Source organism: Rhinatrema bivittatum, chromosome 1 (genome assembly GCF_901001135.1).
Source record: "Rhinatrema bivittatum chromosome 1, aRhiBiv1.1, whole genome shotgun sequence".
In the NCBI taxonomy this organism is placed as follows: domain Eukaryota; kingdom Metazoa; phylum Chordata; class Amphibia; order Gymnophiona; family Rhinatrematidae; genus Rhinatrema; species Rhinatrema bivittatum.
The window spans coordinates 639,131,548-639,155,347 of record NC_042615.1 but is presented as its reverse complement, the minus strand read 5'-3'; the positions used below and the strand labels follow the sequence as shown (position 1 = coordinate 639,155,347).

Genomic DNA, 23,800 nt, shown 5'->3' with positions numbered 1-23,800 from the left:
TACTGAAATGGTTGGACTCTGACTCTTCCATTGATGTCTCTGGCATAAAAAGATGGTTGAATTGCTTTGTATGGAGTCACAGTTGATTCATTTGAAACCACTGTCCTCTTTATGGAGCTTCACTGCTATTTGGAATCCCTTTGTAGAATCTTTGTTGGATGAGATTTGATCAATCATCGAATGTTGCTGCCATAAACTGAACTCAATTTAAGTGTGTTATTTGTTAATTTACTGTGATACTGGGTGCTGAATTATTCAATTCAAATTTTGTTAGGTGTCTAAGACTATTTAGACTGTTGCATGTACAGAATTTTCTAACACATGGTAATGGGTTTTTAAGAGGGGGGGAGAGACACTAGTGTCAATTTCATTGCTATGTCAGATGCTTGTGACAATTTTGACATCTGATAAGGTACTTATAGTGTGAGTTGAGTGTATGTTAAAAAATCCTTGCTATAGAGTTTATGCAAAGAAAAAATTTAAAAAATCTAATGAGATTGGATACATTTAGAATTGACTAGTGTGCTAGTTGAGGTTGTATAAATGCACTGGGGAGCCTTATATTTGATCGTGATTGATCGATTACATGATAAATACATACATAATTTTACTTTCAGGAGAGAAGTTTATCGAATTCTCACAGCTGAAGGAATTTTACTTCCACGTTATGCAGTTTTGAACCGGGATCCAAATAAACCTGCAGGTGAACCCAGTTTATTGAAAATAAATTTTTTCTAAACTTTTACTGCATATTATTCCATTGTTAATTGCTGCTTCAGTGACAGTCACTTTGACCTCTTTACTGCCAAAAGTGTTTGATACCCCTATGACCAAAGACATTTAATGTATTTTTGCTGCAAATTTCAGGAACTAATTTGTGATAGCATGCATTATTTAATACACTTTTTTTTCTTGAGGAAATAGGCAGTATGCTATTTTTTCCATGGTGCAACCTATGCATCGCCACCTTATTTGTCTGTATTTCAACAATTTCTAAATTTCTTGAACTAGTCTAGTGATGGTGCTTCAGTTAAGTGCCAGCAGTAAGTAGTTAGCATTTGTGAAATGCTTTATTCTGTGCTGCTGCTGCTGCTGCTACTCCTTTCTTCTCTCACATTCAATGGGATTTATAGTGAGTACATGGGATCAGTCAGCCTTGAGAGAAAACAGGAATAAAGGTGAAACACTTTTTGTGCCTTCTGTGGCTGCTATCTCTTTAGCAATGATGCAGTTTGCATATATTAGGAGATGGAGGGATAAAGGAAGGGGATTGGGGAGAAGCAGAGAGAAATGCAAAATGGAAGAATTGGGGAGAGGAGTACAGGGAGTTAGAAGCAGAAGGAAAAGCAAAGGAAACATGAGAAAAGGGAAAATATGAAAGAGAAAGTAGGAAGTGCCTGTGAAAGACAGTTGAACAGACTTTATGGTATGAGAATGGAAGACCTGGAGAATGTAGTCTTGGTGGAGGCTCATGTCTGAATGTTTGCATGCCCCTGAGCTAGATGAAACCATTTTTATAGTGATGTGTTTTATGCATGTGTTAAAGACATTTAGGAAGATTAAAGAGTAACAGTATTGTAATTAGTATGTTCTGAGGGCGAGCATGACAGTTCTCCCAGGGCAAGCAGGATGGTAGTCATCACATATGGGTGACATCATCGGATGGAGCCCTATCATGGAACACTTTTGTCAGTTTCTAGAACTTTGACTGGCACACTGAGCATGCCCAGCATGCCACTAACCCTGAATCCAGCAGGGGTCCCCCTTCAGTCTCTCTTTTTTTTTTTTTTTTTCTGCGCAGCAGTTGCATCGCAGTTCTTAGGAGCTCTAAGAATTTCTCACAACTTTTCCTCACGGAAAATTTTCCCATGCCGTCCAACGGTGCACCAGTTCCACCCAAATGATTCCAAAAGGCCACTGGGCCTGCTTAGAAAAGATGGAACACCTATTCAAATCTAAGCACTTGTCTCATTCTACTCCAGCCAAGAGTTCAGAGTAGGACTCTGTTTTCATCAAATCTGTCGCCATCGTCTCAACACCATCGAGACACCGGTGACCGACCATCACCAGCATCTTCGCACTCAAAGGCATCAACATCTTCGTCCACTGTGCAGGAGAAGGACCGGACTGAGCATCGAGGAAAAGCACTGTTATCGACACTGACGTGAACCTTCTTCCGATGCCGGCACTGACAAACCTTCAACATTGGCATCGACTGAGCCGCCGTCCAAGAAGTCCCAGGGAGAGGAGCCCCCATCCTCCTCTGGACCCGGGACACAGAGGTGTTCCCCATCTGCCCCAGTGCTGGGAGCAGAAATTCCACAAATTCCTGTGGACTCTCCGGCAACACCTATTCAGCCTCCAACCCTGACTGCTGTGTGGCCAACACCAGCTTTCCGGGAGGAATTGGTCCAAGAGGCAGTGCTTCAGGCACTTCGTGGATTCCAATCACCACCGGCGCAGACTCCTATGCCGACACCTGATCCGGTGCCTATCATGCTGGCTCCACTCCTCAAGCGATTGGATACTCTGATCGGTGCACTTCCATCGGTGCCCATTCCTTCTGGACCAGCGGTGCCTCTGAAGTCATAGATTCCTCCACTGGCACCGATATAGATTCCCTTGTCTTCGGACGAGGAAGAACCTCCACCGATGCTGGAGCAGATTCCAGGGTCATCGAGCCTACTTCCACCCAGACGACCATCGAAAACACAGATGATATCGGTGCCACCACTGTCTTCTGTGCCACCGCCTCTTTCGGTGCCTCTATCCTTCCCATCCGTGCCACCTCCAGATCCGGCTGGTTTTTGACCTTTTCCTCCATCTGAAGGCCCCGCAGGGTGGAGGAGATCCACTATACGATCCTTGGGGTGATGATTCCTCTGACTCTCAAGACTCCGATGAACTTCTGTCAGAGCCTTCACCCCCAGAAGAATGCTGCTGCTCCCCTCCAGAAGACCTCACATTTGCCAACTTCATAAAAGAGATGTCTGAAACCATCCCTTTTAAACTGCAAATGGAGGAGGATGCCAGGCATAAAATGCTGGAGGTGCTTCAGTTCGTGGATGCCCTCAAGGAAGTGATGGCAGTTCCAGTCCACAAAGTTCTCTTCGACTTGTTACATCGTACCTGGGAACACCCTGGTACAGTTCCACCAGTAAATAACGACCAACAAGGACTGAATAACATAGTCTGGGTAAACAAATAAGCACGGGTGTAGCTTGCTTATTGCGGCGGTTACTACCCCTAACTAATTAAGCTAGATATTTAACTTAGATGCAGCTCCAACACTGCTCTCTGCATTAATGGTGGGGGTGGAAGGGAAATAGAACCAAAAGGTTACTAAGAACCAAGAATAACAGATAAGTATGAGAGAGAGAAAAAAAAAGTGTGAAGCTTGCTGGGCAGACTGGATGGGCCGTTTGGTCTTCTTCTGCCGTTATTTTTATGTTTCTATGTGTAGCAGCCTACCTGCTATACATGACGCAATACTCTAATCTCTGGAAACAAGTCCAAGACTTCTCAGAGACCCTGCCAGAGGAATTCCAGGAGGGACTCACTACAATCCTCCAAAAAGGGCTTGATGTTGGAAGGCACGAAGTCAGGGCAGCATATGACATCTTTGAGACTGTGTCTAGAGGCTCAGCGGCAGGAATAAGCGCCAGACGCTTGGCATGGCTCAAATCTTCTGACCTACGCCAGGAAGTTCAGGACAGGTTGGCAGATCTTCCATGCACAGGAGACAATCTGTTTGGCGAGTAAATTCAGGAGGCAGTGGCGTAACTCAAAGATCACCACGAGGCCTTGCGCCAGCTGTCCATTGTTCCCTTAGACTTCTCCTCTACCGCCAAGAGGCCATTTAAAAGGGAACCTTGGAGGCTATCCTATAAACCACGTAGGTATTACCCTCCTCCATCCTGTGTTTGACCATCTAGATCCTCTCAAAGAGGACAGCCTCGACAACACAAGGCCCCAAAAGCCCAACCAGCTCCACAAACTGGTCTAGCATCGGGGTTTTGACTCCCTTCTAGAGAGCAGATGTCAACACCCGCCTCCAATAACTTTTCCTGTAGGAGACTGCCTGTGCATATTTGCTAACACATGGCACACAATCACCACTGACCAATGGGTCCTTTCTTGGTTGCCCAAGGTTACCATCTAACTTCCTTACACTATCACCGGACTCTCCACCATGTCCGGCGAGCAGTCTAACCGACCATACTCCACTTATCGAGACAGAACTCTCGATCCTCCTACCCTCCAACCCCGTGGAACCGGTTCCCTGACTTCAGCGAGGAAAAGGTTATTATTCTCAATATTTTCTAATCCCAAAAATGTCCGGTGGCATATGTCCTATACTGGACCTCTGCGACCTAAACAAACATCTCCGCAAGGAAAAGTTCAGGTTGGTTTCCTTGGGCACCATGCTCCCTCTCCTACAAAAGGGAGATTGGCTCTGCTCTCTAGATCTTCAGGAGGCATATGCCCACATAGCCATATACCTTCCTCATCAAAAATATTTCATGTTCATAGTAGGTCACAGACATTTCCAATACAGAGTGCTGCTGTTCGGCCTAGCGTCAGCACCCCGGGTATTCACAAAATGCCTGGCAGTAGTAGCAGCTTACCTAAGGCAGCGCAGTATCCACGTCTATCTGTATCTAGACGAATGGCTGCTCAGTGGTCCATCCAAGGAGATAGTGCTTCAATCCCTCCGTATTACCATACGCCTACTACAATACTTGGGATTTCTCATAAACTATCCCAAATCGCATCTGACTCAGTCACGCACCCTGTCGTTCATCGGAGCAGATCTCAACACCATTCCTCCCAAAGGACCGAGCACGCACACTGTCAACCTTAGCCAAAGCTAAGACTCGCCACACTACTACGGCTTGTCACCTGCTAACCTTGCTAGGACACATGGCTTCTAAAGTTCAAGTGACCCCAGTGGCTCGGCTAGCCATGAGAGTAACACAATGGACTTTAATGTCCCAATGGTCCCAATCACATCAACATAAGTCTCACATTGTCCACGTCACCAGCCAGCTTCAACTCTCACTAATTTGGTGGATACAGGAGTCCAATCTACAAATAGGACTACCTTTTCAACCTCCAAATTCTCAAATTACCCTAACCACAGAATCCTCCAACCTGGGTTGGGGAGCCCAATTCAACAACCTACAAACTCAAGGAACTTGGACCTCAGCAGAAGCAAACCACCAGATCAATTTTCTGAAGCTCAGGGCGATACGATATGCCCTATTCACATTTCAGGATTGCCTATCCAAGAAGGTAATCCCGATTCAAACAGACAACCAGGTAGCGATGTGGTACATCAACAAGCAAGGGGGCACAGGCTCTTACTTGCTCTGTCAGGAGGCGGCACAGATCTGGGCCTAGGCTCTCTCCCATTCCATGATACTGAGAGCAACTACCTGGCAGGCGTGGACAATGTGATGGCAGATAATCTGTCGGACCTTTCATCCCCACGAATGGTCCCTAGATCCCACTGCAGCGAACACTATTTTCCACCAGTGGGGCCGCCTGTACATAGACCTCTTTGCGTCAATTCACAACCGCAGAGTAGATCAGTTCTACTCTTTACACCGCAGCCACAAGACACCTCCAAGGGATGCCATTGCCCACTCGTGTACAACGGATCTTCTATATGTATACCCTCTGATTCCACTCATCAGCAAGACTCTCGTGAAGTTACGTCAAGATCAGGGCACAATGATTCTCATAGCCCCATTCTGGCCACGTCAGGTTTGGTTTCCCACCCTACGCGACCTCTCAGTCCAGTAGCCAATTCAATTGGGCACAGATCCAACTCTTGAACCTCCACTCCCCGTCTCTGACTGCATGGATGTTGAAAGGTTGATTCTCCAATCACTTGACCTTTCTAACGATGTGTCCCAGGTCCTCGTAGCTTCACGGACGCCTTCTACCAGGAAATCTTATCGTTCAAAGTGGAAAAGATTCTCCTTGTGGTGTATGACAAAGGACATAGACCCCTTTTCCTGCCCCACAACAAGGTTCTTGGACTACCTTTGGCACCTTTCGAAGTCTGGCCTACAAACTTCCTCCATCCGGGTGCACTTAAGTGCCATAGCTGCATACCACAAAGGTGTAAGAGATGCCCCACTTTTGGCGCAACCCCTTGTAGGGCGCTTTATGAGAGGCTTACTCCAGCTGAAGCCTCCACTACGTTCCCCGATTGAGGCATGGGACCTCAGTGTTGTGCTAGCACGGCTCATGCGACCTCCGTTCGATCCCCTACACTCCTGCAAGCTCAGACATATCACTTGGAAAGTGATCTTTCTAGTGGCTGTAACATCGGCTCGCAGAGTCAGTGAGCTACAGGCACTGGTAACATACCCACCTTATACCAAATTCCTCCACGATCGTGTGGTACTCCACACTCACTCTAAATTTCTGCCGAAGGTAGTTTCTGATTTCCACATGAAACGGTCCATAATACTTCCTACCTTTTTTTCCAAAGCCTCATTCACATCCAGGTGAGCGGGCACTGCATTCCTTGGACTGTAAACGTGTGCTCACGTTTTATTATGTTTCCTTTTCCTGGGGACCAGTTAAAAATCTGAGGGTGTCGCCTTTGTGCAACCACAGCCCCTAGGAGGCATCAATCTTTGCATGGTTTCATGTAAAAGTACTTCAGGATTTGTAAGTCTGCTCCATTAGTATCTAAATTGGAGCCATCAGTATCAATAGGCCCAAGGAGCTGCATTGACCACTGGAAGTGCACAGCATCAAGAAAGACCAATGAAATAGATGTTCATTGTTCTCCTCCTTCCTGAAGAAGGTGAAGGGTTTAGCCTCTGCAGTGCCAGCATTGAGAAGTGCTGATGATATGTAGTGGGTGAAGGTCAAGAAGCATCGAAATTGGTCTCCGTGCATGCACAATGCTGGGAGCAGGGGCATTTCAGTAGCAGCAGTGTATCCCCCAAAGTGTTCCTATGGTGAGCGCTCATCTCTTCAATCCCAGAAATAGTGACAGTCTCCAAGGGGTCCAGGTGTTGGCTATTGATACATGTTTGACTTAAGTCCCCCATGAGAGAGTGCTCAAGAAATTAAAAAGTAATAGGATAGGAGACAATGTTTTATTGTGGATTCCAAACTGACTAAAAGATAGGAAAAAGAGATTAGGACTAAATGGTCAGTTTTCTCCATGTAAGAAAGTAAACAATGGAGTACCCCAGAGATCTGTACTGGGACAGGTGTTAACATATTTATCAACAATTTGGAAAAGAGAAAAATGAGTGAAGTGATCAAATTTGTAGATGACACAAAATTATTCCAATTTAAATCACAAGCAGATTGTGAGAAATTGCAGGAGGACCTTGCAAGACTGGGCATTCAAATGGCAGATGAAATTTAATGTAGAAAGTGCATATAGGGAAAAATAACTCAAACTGTAGTTATATGAAGTTTGGTTCCACATAAGTAGTCACCACCCAAGAAAAGGATCTTAGCATCATCATGGGCAATATGTTGAAATCATTGACTGAGTGTGTGGTGGTCAAAAAAGCAAACAATGTTAGGAAATTATTAGGAAAGGAATGGAAAATTAAACACACTATCCTTAATAACTCTGTATTTATTTATTTATTTATTTAAATTTCTTATATACCGGCATTCGCGATGGGAGTCGCATCATGCCGGTTTACAAATAACAAGGTGTGACAACAGAATAAATACTTAATAACTTAAAAACATTAACATGTGATAGAAGAATAAGGTAGCAGTTACAATAAAACAGGGATAAAATGCAACTTGGAATGAAGAGAAGGCAAAAGAGAGATTAACACTGAGATAACAAAGGAATGACCAAGGTAAATAAAACCAAGGTAAATAAAACCTGCCTCATTAAAAAAACATTATTGAGTTGTCAAAGGTTGTTGATTACCCTGACGGGAGTTCTTAGTTGCTTGAGTTGAGAGTGGGTTCAGTTGGTGTCTGGAAAGGCTTTCAAGAATAGCCAGGTTTTAAGTCTTTTTCTGAAAGTGGGGAGGCAAGGTTCCTGTCTCAGTTCTGGTGGGATAGAATTCCACAAGGTAGGTCCTGCTGTAGAGAAAGCCCTGTCTCTGAGAGTCCTCTGGTTAAAGGTTTTTGCAGGAGGCACCTGTAATGAGTCTCTGTAGGACTCTCTGATAGGTCTGATGGAGGTATGTTTTTTAAATGGGATTTGGAGGTTAAGCGGAGAGAGTTGATGGAATGCTTTGTAGATGGTAGTAATGGATTTATATAAGATTCTATAGTGCACTGGCAGCCAATGTAAGTCTTTGAGAATCGGAGATATGTGGTCTCTTCTTCTTGTGTTTGTCAAAATTCTGGCCGCCGTGTTCTGAACCATCTGAAGAGGTTTAGTATGAGAAGACGGGAGACCTAATAGAATAGAATTGCAATAATCTAACTTAGAGAAGATTATTGATTGCAAAACTGTTCTGTAATCGTGGAAATGGAAAAGTGGTTTGATTCTTTTTAAGACGTGTAATTTATAAAAGCAGTCCTTCGTGGTTTGATTAATAAAAGATTTTAGATTTAGCCGATTGTCGATAATGGCTCCTAGGTCTCTTACATGTGAAGTTTGAAAGCCGGTTGGTGGATTTGAGGTAAGGTTACTGTTTTCAGGGGAAATTATGAGGACTTCGGTTTTAGCAGAATTTAAGATTAGATTTAGGCTGGAGAGGAGGTTGTCAATATTTTGAAGACAGTTTTCCCAGATTTTGATAGTTTTTGTAAGGGATTCTTTGATAGGGATGACAATCTGGATGTCATCTGCGTATAGAAAGTATTTGAGGTTAAGATTGGTTAATAGTTGACATAGGGGTAGGAGGTAAATGTTAAAGAGCGTGGGGGAGAGAGAGGAGCCCTGTGGAACACCTAGCGAAGAAGGGTAAAACTGTGATTCTTTGTTATGTATTTTGACTTTATATCCTCTGTTTCCCAAGAATGATTTGAACCAGGCAAGAGCAGAGCCTGTAATTCCGATGTTCGCTAGTTGATTTAGGAGAAGGGAGTGATTCACGGTGTCAAAGGCCGCCGATAGGTCGAGGAGTATCAGCAAGTAGGCGTGACCTTTATCGAGGCCCATGATGAGGTAATCTGTCAGAGATATGAGAAGTGATTCTGTACTTAAAGATTTTCGGAAGCCGTATTGAGTGGGGAATAATATGTTGTTGTCTTCGAGGTATTCTGATAATCTGGTGTTGACTAATTTTTCTGTAACCTTGGCTATAAAAGGAAGGTTGGATATTGGGCGGAAGTTGGATGGATCTTTAGGATTAAGGTTCGGTTTTTTTAATAGGGGTTTGATAGAAGCAACTTTCAGGTCGTCTGGATAAATTCCTTGGGCTAAGGAACAATTAATAATGTCAGTTAGGGTTTTGGAGATGGTATCTGGTATTAGCAGCAGTAGTTTGGGAGGGATCTGGTCAAATGGGTGGGATGATGGTTTCATTCTCTTCAATACTAACTTGGTCTCTGATATTGCAATGGGTTCGAAGGCTTGTATAGCAATGTCATTGCAGTGATGGCGGAATGTGCTGGGTGGGGCTAGGGTATTCGTTTTTAGTTGAGATTGCAGGTTGGAAATTTTGTTACTGAAGAAGATGGCCAGCTCCTCAGCTTTTTCGTGCGCTTGGTTGAGTGGGATGTCCGGAGAATTGGGTTGAGTTAAGTTCGAGACGTAAGTAAAGAGGGCTTTTGAATCGAAGATGAGGTGATGTATCTTGTGAGCGTAGTGTCCCTTTTTGTTTTTAGTGTGGCGCTCTTGTAAATGTGAAGAGCGAGTTTGTAAGCTGAGAGGGAGGTCGGTGATGGTGCTTTACGCCATTTATTTTCTTTTTGTCTCAGTGAAAGCTTGAGTTTTTGTAGTTGGTCATTAAACCAGGGTTGTCTTCTGGCGGCATTATGTTTAGGTTTTTTTGTTGCCAGTGGGCAGAGTTTATTAGCTGCCGATTCTGTGATGTTGGACCATGAGTGGAGAGCCGTGTTGGGAGTGGAGATGTCTATGTGGGGGAGTTCTAGGACAAGGTGTTCGTGAAGTTCATCGGATGAACATAGGTTTCTGTAAGTAAATTGAGGTTGAAGATCTTGTTTGATGTTAGATTGTGCCAGCGAAAAAGTGGTAGAAATTAAAGCATGGTCTGACCAGGGGACTATTTTGCATATGGGGGGTGCTGAGTACGCGATGCCTGAGTTTACAAAAATGAGATCCAAAGTGTGTCCTGCTCTGTGAGTAGGGTTGTTGATTATCTGCTTGAATCCCATGGCGGTCATTGCATTTAGGAAAGTTTCACAGTTTGTAGATGGAGAGGGGTCATCAACATGTAAGTTGAAGTCTCCCAAAATGATGGCTGGAACCGCAAGATTTAGGTTAGTAGCTATTATTTCTAGAATGGGGGAGGCATCTGATTCCAGCAGTCCCGGAGGGGCGTAGACTAGAATGATTTGTAGCTGGTCAGATTTGAAAAATCCGGCTTCAATTTTTGTGGGAGAATGAATTGGGAATTGAGTAAGTCACAGCTCTTTTTTGGCTGCAAGGAGAATACCCCCACCCTTTCTTTTCTGTCTGGGAATAGAGAAGAAGTCATGGGAAGATATGGCTCCATGATGCGACTGCATCTACAGTAATGTATGCATTTCTGGTAGCCAAATCTCAAAAAAGATATAGAGGAACTAGGGATGGTGCAGAGAAGGATGACCAAAATGACAAAGAATTTGGAATAGTTCACCAGGAGGAAAGGCTAAATAGGTTAAGGCTCTCAGTTTGGAGAAGACTGCTGAGGGGAGATATGATAGAGGTCTATAAAATCATGAATGGATTGGAATAGGTAAATGCAAATCAGTTTATTTAAAAAAATAAAAAGGGTAGGGGACACTCCATGAAGTTACTAAGTACCAAATTTAAATAAATCTAAGAAAATGAGACTTCCGGTGATGACTACCTGCTTGTGCAATTACAGATAGCTGGTGCTTCCAGGGTTCAGCCTTAATATTGATTTTGCATAAAAGTCTCTTGACTTTTATGCAAAAATATTGCTAAAAGTACTAGGTGTGACTATTTTTCTCTCTTTTTCTCTTTTTTTTTGTGTTTTTAGAAACAAAATTAAATATGCCAGTAAATACTCCCTGGATGCTGCATGATAAGTTTTATTATTACTTGATTAATAATTTGTTTATTTCCTAGCGTGTAGCAGATGGACTCATTACAAATGGGTATAGTGTGCTCGTGCTAGCAGTTGGAGATGGATCTGACGTCAGCACATGGAACATATACCCCTGCAGGAAGTGCAGCAGCTCAGTAATTTCTGACATTTAAGGCTTTCAGTTGGGTTTTGCTGAATATAAGACTTGTATGTTTGCAGGATATGTTGCTGTTTTTGGGCAAATTGAGAGAGTCTCTCTGTGGTAATAGATATTTTTCATTATTTTGGCTCTTTTGCTAGTTTTGAAAATTAATTACACAAAATCTGAAGCTGTGTGTTAGTACCAAGAATGGATTGGAGAATTTATTTTCAGCTGAACATAAGTCAAATTGAAGTACTTAGGGATTTATGTTCCTTTATATAAGTATGTGTTATATAAGTGCAATATTGGTAATCTTTTGGAGAAAATGCAGGTGCAAGTTATAGCTTGGACAGATTTGCCTTTATGTGGAGTAGGTATGCACTTTTTAAAAGGGTTCTATTATCCAAGCTTTTATATCAGATGCAAATGTTGAATGGTTGGATTCCTACCTAAGATATTGCTAAGTTAAAATCAATGGTGATTTAGTTTATTTGGAAAGGCCATGGAGTCAGAATAGGATACCATAAATTAATGTGGCCTAAAAAGTTTGGAGGTCTTAATATCTTGGACTTCAGGTTCTAGTATAATGTGGCCTGTCAATTCAGATTTTTATGGGAATGGTTTCTGGGTTTATAGATATTTCTCTCCTAACTTGATAGTATCTAAAACTTCTCCTTTTTTCTCTTCTTAGTATAATACATGGTTCAAATTCTGATGTGCTGGAGAATTTGAGGCAATGTCTGTTGTTTAGACCTGTGCTTATAGCCTGGCATATTTGTAAGTGATGGGTGTTTCTTCTACTGTTTCATGCTTTTGCCTTTGAAATTGTTAACAAGATTACCGACTACATAAATAGACATGGTTTAATAGGGGAGAGTCAACATAGTTTTGCATAGGGAAATCTTGCCTTACCAATTTACTAGATTTTTTGGTGTGTAAATAAACATGTACCGACAACAAATACTGCATGGAGGAGGTGGGTTATAAATGCTGCTAAATAAAATAAATGTAGATGAAGGTGAGTCAGTTTAGGGTGTATTTGAATTTTCAGAAGACATTTGACAAAGTCTCTCATGAGAGACTCCTCAGGAAATTGCCACCTATCCCATGACCTTCCAATGTCCTATTATGGATTGGTAACTGGATAAAAGACCGGAAAAAGAGGGTAGGACTAAATGGTCAGTTTTCCGAATGGAGAAAGGCAGTTAGTGGAGTGTCCCAGGTATGTATTGGGACCTGTGCTATTTAACATATCTATAAATGATGTGGAGAAAGGACTGATGAGTGAGATGACCGAATTTTCACATGACACAATTGTTTCGAGATTTTAAAATAGCAGCGGATTGTGAAGAACTGAAGAAGGACATTGGGAGACTGGGCTCCTAAATGGTTGCTACAGTTTAATGTGGACAAGTCCAAAATAATGCATGTAAACAAAAATATTCCTAACTACAAGTACATGATACTGTATTCTGTGTTAGGAGTCACCACCCAGATAAAGGCCCTCTGAATCCTTGTGAATAAAACTTTGAAATCTTCGGTTCAAAGTACAGTGACAGTCAAAAAGACAAATAGAATGTTATGAATTATTTGTAAAGGAATTGAGAATAAAACTGAGAATATCATGATGCCCTTGTATAGATCTATAGTGCAACTGTACCTTGAGTATTGTGTGCAGTTCTAATTGTCCCATCTCAATAAAGATATAGTGACACAGAAAAGGTACAGAAAAGGATGACAAAGGGATGGAAAAGCTCCCTTAAGGTAAAAAAAAAAAAAAAAAGTTAAATATATTTAAAAGCATTTTTCCCACATCCGGCAATGTTTGGGCCAGGATACATAATGTAACATATTATATATATAAAAAATGTTTTAAACAATACAGAAAATCACAAAAGCTGTTTAAGAAACAATACAGAAACAAAACTATTCTGAGAGATGAACATACTCATTTCACTTTATAGAGGGAGCAGCTAGTTAAGGGATTGCCAGGAAGGCTAGCTTGAATAAGTGTTTTCAGACCTGTTAAACTTTAGGGTCTTAAATAAACACACAGGTTGAGGGAGTGATTTCCACAACACTGGTCCTGCTATATTGAGAATGTCCTTTCACAAGTGTCAGCTAATTGTGCTTTTTGAAGATATGGAATGTCTAATAAATTCTTGTTGGAGGATCTAAGAGTTCTCAAGGTAGTATAAAGGACGAAGGGTGGCATTTAATCCAAGAAGAGGTGACCTTATTAAAAAGGTTGTGAATTTTGACTAGCAGCTTGTATGGGATATGCTTTGAACATCGGTGTGACAGGGGTGGGCAATACATTTTTAATAAACAGATATAGAACTTATTTTGGTTATGCTTCTGGATGGGTAACCAGTAGAGAGACTATCAGATGGGAGATATGTGGTCATATGTTTGCACCAGTAAGTAGTCAAACGGCATTTTGTATCAGCTGGAGCGGTCTAATATATTCTGTACACCTGCATAGAGCGAGTTAAAGTAATCAAGACTGGGATAGATCAAAGATTGGAGAACTGTTCAAAAATAGTTAGAGGTGGTGCAAGAATTTGGCAAAAGAAGACTGGACTACTATTTTTATGAGGTGTTGTGGCTAGAGATGAATCTAACAACACCAAGACTGCGTACTTTTTGAGTGATATGCAGTGTTTACTTATCAAAAGTGAAAGCTGGAATTTGTTAAGCAATGTCTGAATATTTCAGTTTTATTGCGATGATGGGATAACTTATTGTGGGAGAGCCAGCTTCCGATAGTGTATAAACATAGTGAAACAAAGCAGATAGTGGCTGACTAGGTGGAAACGAGAAGTGAATGTCAGGAGAGGAGATGGCAGAGCAGAATAAGATAGGATTATCTTTTTCATGGTAAAGAGACAACTGAGAAGTGGATATGATTGAAATTTTATAAAATCATGAGTGGGGTGGAATGGTTATTTATCCTTTCAAAAGACACTAGGACTAAGAAGCACTACATGAAACTAGCAACTGGAAGATTTTAAATCAATTGTAAGAAATATTTTTTCACTCTGTGCACAAATAAACTGTGAAATCTGTTAAGGGAGTATGTGGTCAAGGCAACTAACATAGTGGGGTTTCAGAGGATTTTACAAGTTCCTGAAGGAAAATTCCATAAACAGTTATTAGCCAGGTAGATCTGGGAAAGTTGGTGCTTATTCCTGAGCATGAAATGTAAAATATAGATCAATTATTGGGGATCTGATGGGTACTTGTGACCTGGTCTGGCCACTGTTGGAGAAAGAATGCTGGGTGCGATGGACCTTGGTTTGACCCAGAATGGCATTTCTTGTGTTCTTATGGGTCATCTTATCCAGTGCTGGATAAGAAGACCTATTCCCCACTAGGGGGCCCTTCCTGCTCAGCACTAGAAGGAAGGTCACCCTGTCATCTGCTCTTCCCAGGGACATCTCACATAAAGAAAAGGAGCTAGTCATATTATGGATGTAACTATAAGGAAATGTATGTGCTGCCAAATGATAACCATTGGAAATTTGTTAGAATAAACTATTTTTGGAACACCCCACTCGAGTGTCCAGCGTGGTTATTGGAACTGGGGTAGTGAAGTCCCAAGGAACCTGTGAATACACCAGAGAAGAGGTTCCCCTTATATCTTGGGTCCTGGAGGTCTATCCTCTTCCTTCCTCCTCTCATTTCAGAGAATCCATCCTCTGGGCCTAATAGATTTTGTGATAGTTGGGGAGTCTTATACCAGGGCAGAGTGTGACTACTATCTTCTCAGACTCAAACAGAAGAGGAGCTGCATAGCACTCATGAAGGGACTGTAGGATAAGGGCAGGAGGGACAGCAGTTTTTATCTGAAATAATTGTTTTATTTAATAAGATTTATACATTACAAATGATTCTGGCGTGCTTCATATTTGTTATTACATTTATCAGTTTTCCATATAGCATCTTAAGTGCATGCAAAAATTAAAACAAAGAATCCGGGGGTCCACAAAACTTATGGAGGTCGAAAATGGGTCCATGTCTCCCAAAAAGTTGTGAATCCCCTTATCTAGATCCTTGCACTTCCTTTGACTTGTTATATTTTTCAGACATTGTAGTTAAATTGATGGATTTATAATTGTGTATTGTCCCTTCTCCCATTTTAAAGACCAACATTGTTTTCTCTCTCTAGTTGTCTGAGCGCCAACATATCCTTCATAAGTTCTTCTTGATAATTGCTATTGACACTGCAAAAATGTCCACCATATCTTTAAGTACTTTTGGATGTGTACTCTTAGAGCTCACAGATTTTAAAATATCTAAACATTCTGACTTATTTCTCTTCCTGAGCTCCTACCACCCTGTCAATATTGCTAAATGTTTTAGCATTTTAAGCATCTGCCTTATTTGTGGAACTGAAATAAATGAAAATCATTAAATTGCCTCAAGTACAGAGCTTACATATGCTCTAATCTTTCTCTTATATTGGTTGAAATATATAGCTGCTGATGGAAATACTTGATTTGTTTTTAAGACATTTATTTATTTTTGGTCTTTGTATCTATTTTGACTATTATGTACATTTATTTGTAACCCACCTTGAAATAGTGAGGACTTTGCAGAATATAAATATATTTCCCTATAATATTTTTGTCCATCTTATTTGTATCTCATATTATGCCTTGGTTTCCCATTTTTTGTCTTACATGTTTGTACTATTCCTTTTTAACTCTTCCTCTGTATCCATTGAGCATTAACACAGTAAAGTAGTGGAACTCGGCCCACACAGGGTTGTAACTGCTGCTTTGAACTTGGATTCATTACATGTAGCATGCTTGTATAGATTTGATCAATCTAATAATTCAAAGTTACATTACTTTATAAGGATGGTTTTCCCTGTACCAGTTCAATCTCTTATTAAAAAGAATTATGGATGGTCAAGTGGGGTGATGCACTGATGCGGACGGGTTCCCTGTCTTCTCCGGGCACCGCGCTCTCAAAATCCACCGGCATAATCAATTAGAGCAAACCGATCTGATCGCAAACCTAGGGCTGCAAGCGGCTTATGTTGATAGTCCACTATATGCAGAGATCTCCCCAGCCGATGATGTCCCACACCGGAAAAAAGGAAAAAGAAAAAGGGAGAGTCGCCGATTCCAAAATGGCAGTGGCCACCAGTGAAGCTTTCATGGCTCCCGCGACTCCCCTCACAGTAGCGATCCTAAAGGAAACCCTTGTGGAGGCCCTAGATGAAAAGCTGGCTTCTATCTCATCACAGCTTTCAGAGGTAAAGGCAGCGATCGCTGAACTCCCTCCCGGTATAGAACAGCTAGAGGGGAGAGTGTCTGTAGCAGAAGATGACATCACAGCTGCGGCGGCACAAATTTCTGCACATGAAAAGGCCCTGAAAGACTGTCAGGACAAAATAGATGACCTGGAGAACAGGTCTAGGAGAGCGAATCTGCGCTTTCTGGGCCTACCCGAGGGCATAGAAGATCGCAACCTGGGCGCTGTCTTGGAAAAATGGCTCCCTGACGCCGTGGGCCTGGAAACTTTGCAGGGTGCGCTTTGCATAGAAAGAGCCCACCGGCTGGGCTCCAGGGGGACAGCAGATACACAGCTGCGCATAGCTATCGCTAAAATACTCAATTATAACCATAAACAACAGATATGGATGGCATATCGTAAAAAACCTGATCTTATGTACCAAGGCCACAAAATTAGAATTACACAAGATTATTCTGCTAAAGTAACACAGCAACGTCGGAAATTCTCTCCGATTTGTTCTCAACTGATTCAGAAACAAGAGAAATTCGCCCTTCAGTTCCCTGCCACACTAAAAATATGGCGAGACGGGAAAGCTTTCATATTTCAGAGCCCTGAAGAAGCTCAAAAGTTTGTGACACAATAACAGACTTGACAGAGAACCTCATGAAAACCTGCTTTCTTCTACATTAATCACATCTATAGCGCTGGTGGTCACAGCAGGCCACCTATTTGGGAAAAGACCAAGCGGATAGGAGACCCAACCGGAGTGGGCATTCTGGAGTGAGGATTCCCATGGCTGACCTAGAACTGTGTAATCTCACAACTGGTCAGCAGTACCTAGTGATGGATATTCTTTGACCACCACATATTCAGGTTTTACTTTGACTGTAGCATAGCATTGGTTTTACTTGCTCGTGTTCAAGTTAATATAAAATATGCAAGGACAACAGACTCTTTCATGTTTGGGAGTGCGGTGCCTGGCCACCCAATACTAGTGGGTGACCTTAATCTTCTCCAGATGGAGAAAGAGTTTCTGATGCTGTTTTGGGGGTTGTTTCTTTTCATTTGCACAGGAAATGGGGATGTTCTAGGGAGGGGGAGGAGAGGGATGGGGATCTGGGGAGGGTGGAGAGGGATGAATTGGATGGGTTTCTTTCAAAGTCGCACAGTTGGTTCTGGGTATATTCTGAGGTGTTGGTCTAACTGGAGAATTGATTGTAGTTTCGTTTGGATGATTCTACTCTATGTATCTAAGGCATCTTTCGAGTTCTCACGTGCCCCAACAGGCTGGGTAATAAGTGGAATAAAAGGCCAGGGAGTGCGAAAGGGGGGGGGGGGGGGGGGATCTGGCTGGGAGCTCCCTCCTCTAAAGGTAAGAGTAGGGGATATCCTGCCAAGATCTCCCTAGTGAGTAATGGCTAAATTAATTTCTTGGAATGTAAACCAATTGGGTACTCCGGTGAAACGAAAAAAAATCCTGGCCCATTTAAAATATTTACATGCTGATGTGGCATGCATTCAAGAAACTCACTTGACAGACCTGGAAAGTAAAAAAACTTAAACGGGAATGGGTCGGAACCTGTGTTTATGCTGCAGTGGCCCACTGAAAGGGGGGGAGTGGCAATTTTGATTCATAAATCCACAAATTTTAAAATTATGACCACTATCCCTGACCCTGAAGGGCGTTACATTATTTTAACAGGCGTATGGAACAACAAACAGGTCACAATATGCAACCTTTATGCGCCAAACACTTATAACCATACATTTTTTACCCAACTGATTAACTTGCTCCATATACACACGCAGGGAATTCTTTGTGTTAGGGGACTTTAACTGCGTCCATGACTTTTCATTGGATAAAACTCTTGTATAAAGCACCAATACCGGGAAAAGAAAGAAAGGAATAGCTTACATGTGCCATCAACTAGGACTCATAGATGTATGGCGTACTTTACACCCCAATGAAAAAGATTATACTCACACTTCAAAGGCACATAGTACCATGTCCTGTATCGACTACATTCTTACCCCACAGGATCATTTCTTCACTATTGCATATGCCACTATTGAATCCCAGACTGTTTCGGACCACTCACCAATTTCTATACAGATGCATTCTAGCTCCCATACCTCTAAAACTCACCTGTGGCGATTCCCGGTTTATCTTAAAGATGATGTTAAATTTAAAGCCTTTCTCTGAGAAAAATGGACAGAATTTGCTCAAAATAAGTCAACATATTGAAACACCCTACTTATTATGGGACACCGGAAAAACAGTGCTACGGGGTGAAATCCTTGCTTATGTGCAATTCTGAAATAAACAATTAAACAAAGATATATTACATTTGGAAACACAGTTAAAACGAGTGAAGGAGGCTTTTTGACAGCATAATTCGGCTACCAATAGAGCAGAATTTTACGGTGTCCTTGGACGTCTGAATACTTTGTTAGACCATAGAGCACAGGCTTATTTACAGAAAGGGAAACAGAACTTTTTCAAATTTGGGAATAAACCAAGCCGTTTATTAGCCAATCTAATGAACCACACAGACAGAAATCTTTTATCCCTTCCCTGAAAATAACTTTGGGAGAAACTAAGATGACGGAGCGGGAAATAAGTGAACATTTTCGTCAATTTTATTGCATACTTTACACGGCCGAGTCTAGCGGGGGTTCAGTGGAAGAGGACGCGTTTCTAAGGGACCTACCGCTCCCCATGCTTACGGCCTCTCAACGGGCTTTTTTGAATCGACCCATACAGCCATACGAGGTATCCCAAGTTATCACTGCCGCTCAGTCTGGGAAATCTCCTGGCCCAGATGGGCTTCCCTACGATTTTTACAAGATACTTCTTTATAGCATCACTACCCCACTGATGAATTATTATACGGCTGGGCTGACCCAAAATTCCTTCCCTGCTCTTTTTAAGGAGGCCATGTCACAGTATTGCCCAAACCGGGAAACGACTCGTTGTACCCCTCCTCGTACAGACCCATCTCATTACTTAATTGCGATTTCAAGATTCTAACAAAAGTATTAGCCGAATGGTTGAGCGTTATGTTACCACGGTTGATATCCCCTCACCAAGCAGGGTTTGTATGTGGACAGAAACCAAATGCGAATATCATTAAGCTATTTATTATTTATTTATTTTATTTATTTAACAGTTTTATATACCGACCTTCATAGTAAATAACCATATCGGATCGGTTTACAATTAACAAGAATAATAATGGGGTAACTATTCAAGTAAACGAAAGATAAACAGTAGGTAGGAATGAGTCAAAGTTACAATCAACAGGGAAGAGAACTTGGAAGCTTGCAACAAGCTGGAAAGAAGATAAGGCAGGAAATAAATATGAAGTGATACCATAGGGCGTACGGGTTAAAGCTTAATGGTGCTTTAACCTGGGAGAGTCAGTCCATTCGTGAGTATAATCACCATAACGGGTAAGCGTGAAGGACAACTAGTGATTGTCTGGTGGGTCGGCGAAGGCTTGGTGAAAGAGCCAGGTTTTAAGTCTTTTTCTAAAAGTTAACAGGCAAGGCTCCACTCTGAGACTTGAAGGGATGCTATTCCAGATAGATGGGCCAGCTATCGAAAAAGCTCTCTTTGGTCATCGAGAGGCGTGAAGCTTTAGTAGGGGGAAATTTCAGGGTGCCTTTGAGAATATCTCTAGTTGGTCTGTTAAAGGAGTGGAGTTTGAATGGGATTTCCAGGTCGAGTTGAAGATGATGATGGATAGTTTTATGAATTACGGTGATTGATTTGTATAGAATTCTGAAATTAACTGGTAACCAGTGTAGGTTCCTGAGGATGGGAGAGATGTGCTCGCTGCGGCTGGTACTGGTCAGCAATCTCGCAGCCGCATTTTGTAACATCTGCAGTGGTTTGGTAGTGGATTTGGGAAGGCCTAGGAAAAGGGCACTGCAGTAGTCTATTTTGGCGAACAGTAGCGCTTGGAGGATTGTCCTGAAGTCGTGGAAGAATAAGAGAGGTTTAAGTCGTTTTAGAATCTGTAATCTGAAGAAACAGTCTTTGGAGGTTGTGTTGACCATTTTCTTAAGGTTTAGACGATTGTCTAGTATTACCCCAAGGTCTCTAACCTGCTTGCAAGTAATGTGAGAGATGTGTGGAGATGGTGGGGAGATATTGATTTCGTTTGAGGATATGTGGAGCAGCTCTGTCTTGGAGGCATTAAGAACCAGGTTTAAACTGTTGAGTAGATTAGTGATGGATAGAAGGCAGTTGTTCCAATGGGTGAGCGCTTTTGAGATTGATTCTGTTATCGGTATTAGAATCTGCACGTCGTCTGCGTACAGATAGTGAATTAGGTTGAGGTCTGTTAACAGTTGGCAGAGGGGGAGGAGGTAAATATTAAAGAGGGTAGGAGATAAGGAGGAACCCTGAGGTACACCAAGAGTTGATTTAGTTAGGGGTGACTCTTTATTGTTGATTTTGACTTTGAAAGTCCTATTGCTGAGGAAGGACTTGAACCAGTTGTGGGCAGATCCGGAGATGCAGATGTCTGTTAGGCGATCCAGCAGGATGCTATGGTTGACTGTGTCAAATGCCGCCGAGATGTCTAACAGGACCAACAGAAAGGAGTGTCCTTTGTCTAACCCCATGATAATATGGTCAGTAAGTGAAATGAGAAGAGTTTCCGTGTTGCGTGATTTACGGAACCCATATTGCGATGGGTATAGGATCTTGTGGTCTTCAAGATATTCAGAAAGCTGGGTGTTTACCAGTTTCTCCGTTAGTTTGGCAACAAATGGGAGGTTAGAGATGGGTCTGAAATTAGCTGGTACATTAGGATCTAAGTTGTGTTTCTTGAGGAGGGGCTTGAGTGAGGCGGTTTTTAGACTGTCTGGGTAGTTTCCTTGCGTTAGAAGGCTGTTTATGATGCCGGTCAGAGGTCCTTAGATCACATTTGGGATGAGAAGCAGGAGTCTCGATGGGATGTTATCAGCCGGATGGCTTGATGGTTTCTGCCTTTTTAAAAGGGATTCAATCTCTTTAGTGGAGATTGACTCGAAACTGTCAAATTTGGGTCTAGTAAGAGACTGGGGATTCTCACCTGGCTTGGGAGGTGTAGTATTTGAAGGCAGGAGGGCGAGTGTATTTAAGATCTTCTGTTGAAAGAATGTAGCGAGCTCATTAGCCTTGGAAAGAGCTTGTTCGTCTGGAATAGGTGGGGGGGGTAGATTTGGTGATTTGTGTCACGTAGGCGAATAGGGCCTGGGCATCATATTGGAAATGGTGTATTTTGTTTGCATAGTATTCCTTTTTTTTCTGTAGAATGGCGGTCCTGTAGTGATGTAAGAATCCCTTGTATGTAGAAAGGGTAGAAGTGTTAGGGGTTTTTCGCCATCTGTTTTCCTTATGGCGTAAGGTCTGTTTCATTTGTTTAAGTTCAGCACTGAACCAGGGTTGATTTCCCTTTTTTGTTGGGTTGATTGATTTGGAGACTAAAGGGCACCATTTGTTTGCGACCGCTTCTGTAATCTTTTGCCAGGAGGATAGGGCTGAGTCGGGGTTAGCTAGGTCTAAGTTAGAAAGTTCTTTGGAGAGCTGATCGCTGAGTGTATCCGATGGATATGCTTTCCTAAATTGAATGGTGGAAAGGAGTGGGGCGGTGTGTGTCTGTGTGTGGAGAAGGAAGATTCTATCAGGAAATGATCTGACCAAGGGATTGGGGTACAAGAAGGTTCTACTGTACATGTGAAATTGGAGTTGATGAATATTTGATCCAGAGTGTGTCCAGCTTTATGTGTGGGGCTGTTGATGGTCTGAGTAAATCCCATAGCGCTGAGGGTGGTGAGGAGGGCTTCACAGTTTGCAGAAAGAGGTGTTGCGTTTGTATGGAGGTTGAAATCCCCCATGATCATTGTTGGAAGGTCTGAGTTAATATGTTTCACGATGGATTCTATGAGGGGTGACGGGTCCGTTTCTAGAACTCCCGGGGGAGCGTAGACTAAGAGTATTTGTAGATGTTTTGACTTGACTAGACCCATTTCCAATTTGGACTTTGTCTTGATTGAGAGTGCGGTCAGTCTGAGTTCTTTCTTGGAGGCTAGGAGGAGTCCACCTCCTCTTTTTTTGTGTCTATGGAAGGTGAAAATGTCATATGTCTGGATGGGTAGTTGGTTGGTTAAGGCTATGTCCGAGTTTTTTAACCAGGTTTCTGTGATGGCACAGATGTCTGGGTTGGAATCCAAAAGGTAATCATTGAGGATATGTGTCTTCTTAGTTAAGGATTGCGCATTGAAGAGGGTGACTGATAGAAGCGTGAGGCCTAGAAGTTGGTTCAATGGAGATGTCATGATAGGGATAATTCTTTTTTGTATGACGTTAGTGGAATTAGTTGAAGGTATTCTCCTTTGGTTGTGGATGATTGGTATGTTGTAAATGTGCATGATGCGTGGAATTCTGGAGGAGGTTTAGTCTGCGAAGAATGGTTGAAAGAAGGTGTCTGTCTGATTGAAGAGAGGTTGGGAAGATTGTTGACAGTGTTTGTAAGTTTGTTGGTTCGGCTGGAGGAGTACTCTGTCCTCCGTAGTTGTGAATGGAGTTGTCTGACCGGTTGCTGGCGGTGTATCAGTCCTTTGAGGTAAATAGCGTGACTGTTTAGAAGGCTTTACTTAGGTTATACATGCGAGGTGCTGTAATGTCATTTAAGTTATCATGTGGATACAATACATGTGCAGAAAACAGGTGGATGCAGGTGGATACAATACAATAGATGCAGGTGGATGCAATACATGTGCAGAGTGTAGATATAATACAGAATGCAGGTGGAGTGCAAGTATAATACAGAATATCATACAGAATATAATATAATATAAAACAGAGTATAATACAGAATGCAGGTGAAGAATTTTCAGTATGCAGGTGGATACATTACCAGTATGAGAATCCATGCGAAATACAGGGCTAAGCACTGATGGTACAGTACAATAGATGCAAGCTAGCAGGTGGGCCTTGCGGGCGTTTGAGTGCCGGCTCGGGGGGGGAGGGGTAGGCCCTTACCCTGCGGTGGTGCGCCGGTTGTTGTTAGATCCGACCGGGTCCGAGGGACTAGGTGGATAAGATCTGAGTTGCGAAGATAATAGTTATAGTCTGTATGAGGAGTAAAGTGATCCTCATTGGTCCTGGACAGTTCAGCGGAGGACCGTGGCCAGCCTTTTTTGGTGGGAGTTAGGTGGCAATGGGGTTCTTGAGGAGAGCACA

The 23,800-nt window shown here is 42.4% G+C and overlaps 1 protein-coding gene across 16 annotated transcripts in view; it reads left to right on the top strand.

The window, feature by feature from the left end:
• PPIP5K2 (diphosphoinositol pentakisphosphate kinase 2) overlaps nucleotides 1-23,800 on the top strand; it is a 620,162-nt gene that overhangs the window by 131,638 nt on the left and 464,724 nt on the right. For all 16 annotated transcript variants that reach the window (XR_003852104.1, XM_029572559.1, XM_029572550.1 and 13 more), the window contains one exon: nucleotides 618-703. Coding sequence is in view for 15 of the 16 variants with exons in the window: in XM_029572559.1 (XP_029428419.1) it covers nucleotides 618-703 (86 nt within the window). In the remaining variant the exon portion in view is untranslated. The remainder of the gene's footprint in view (nucleotides 1-617; nucleotides 704-23,800) is intronic.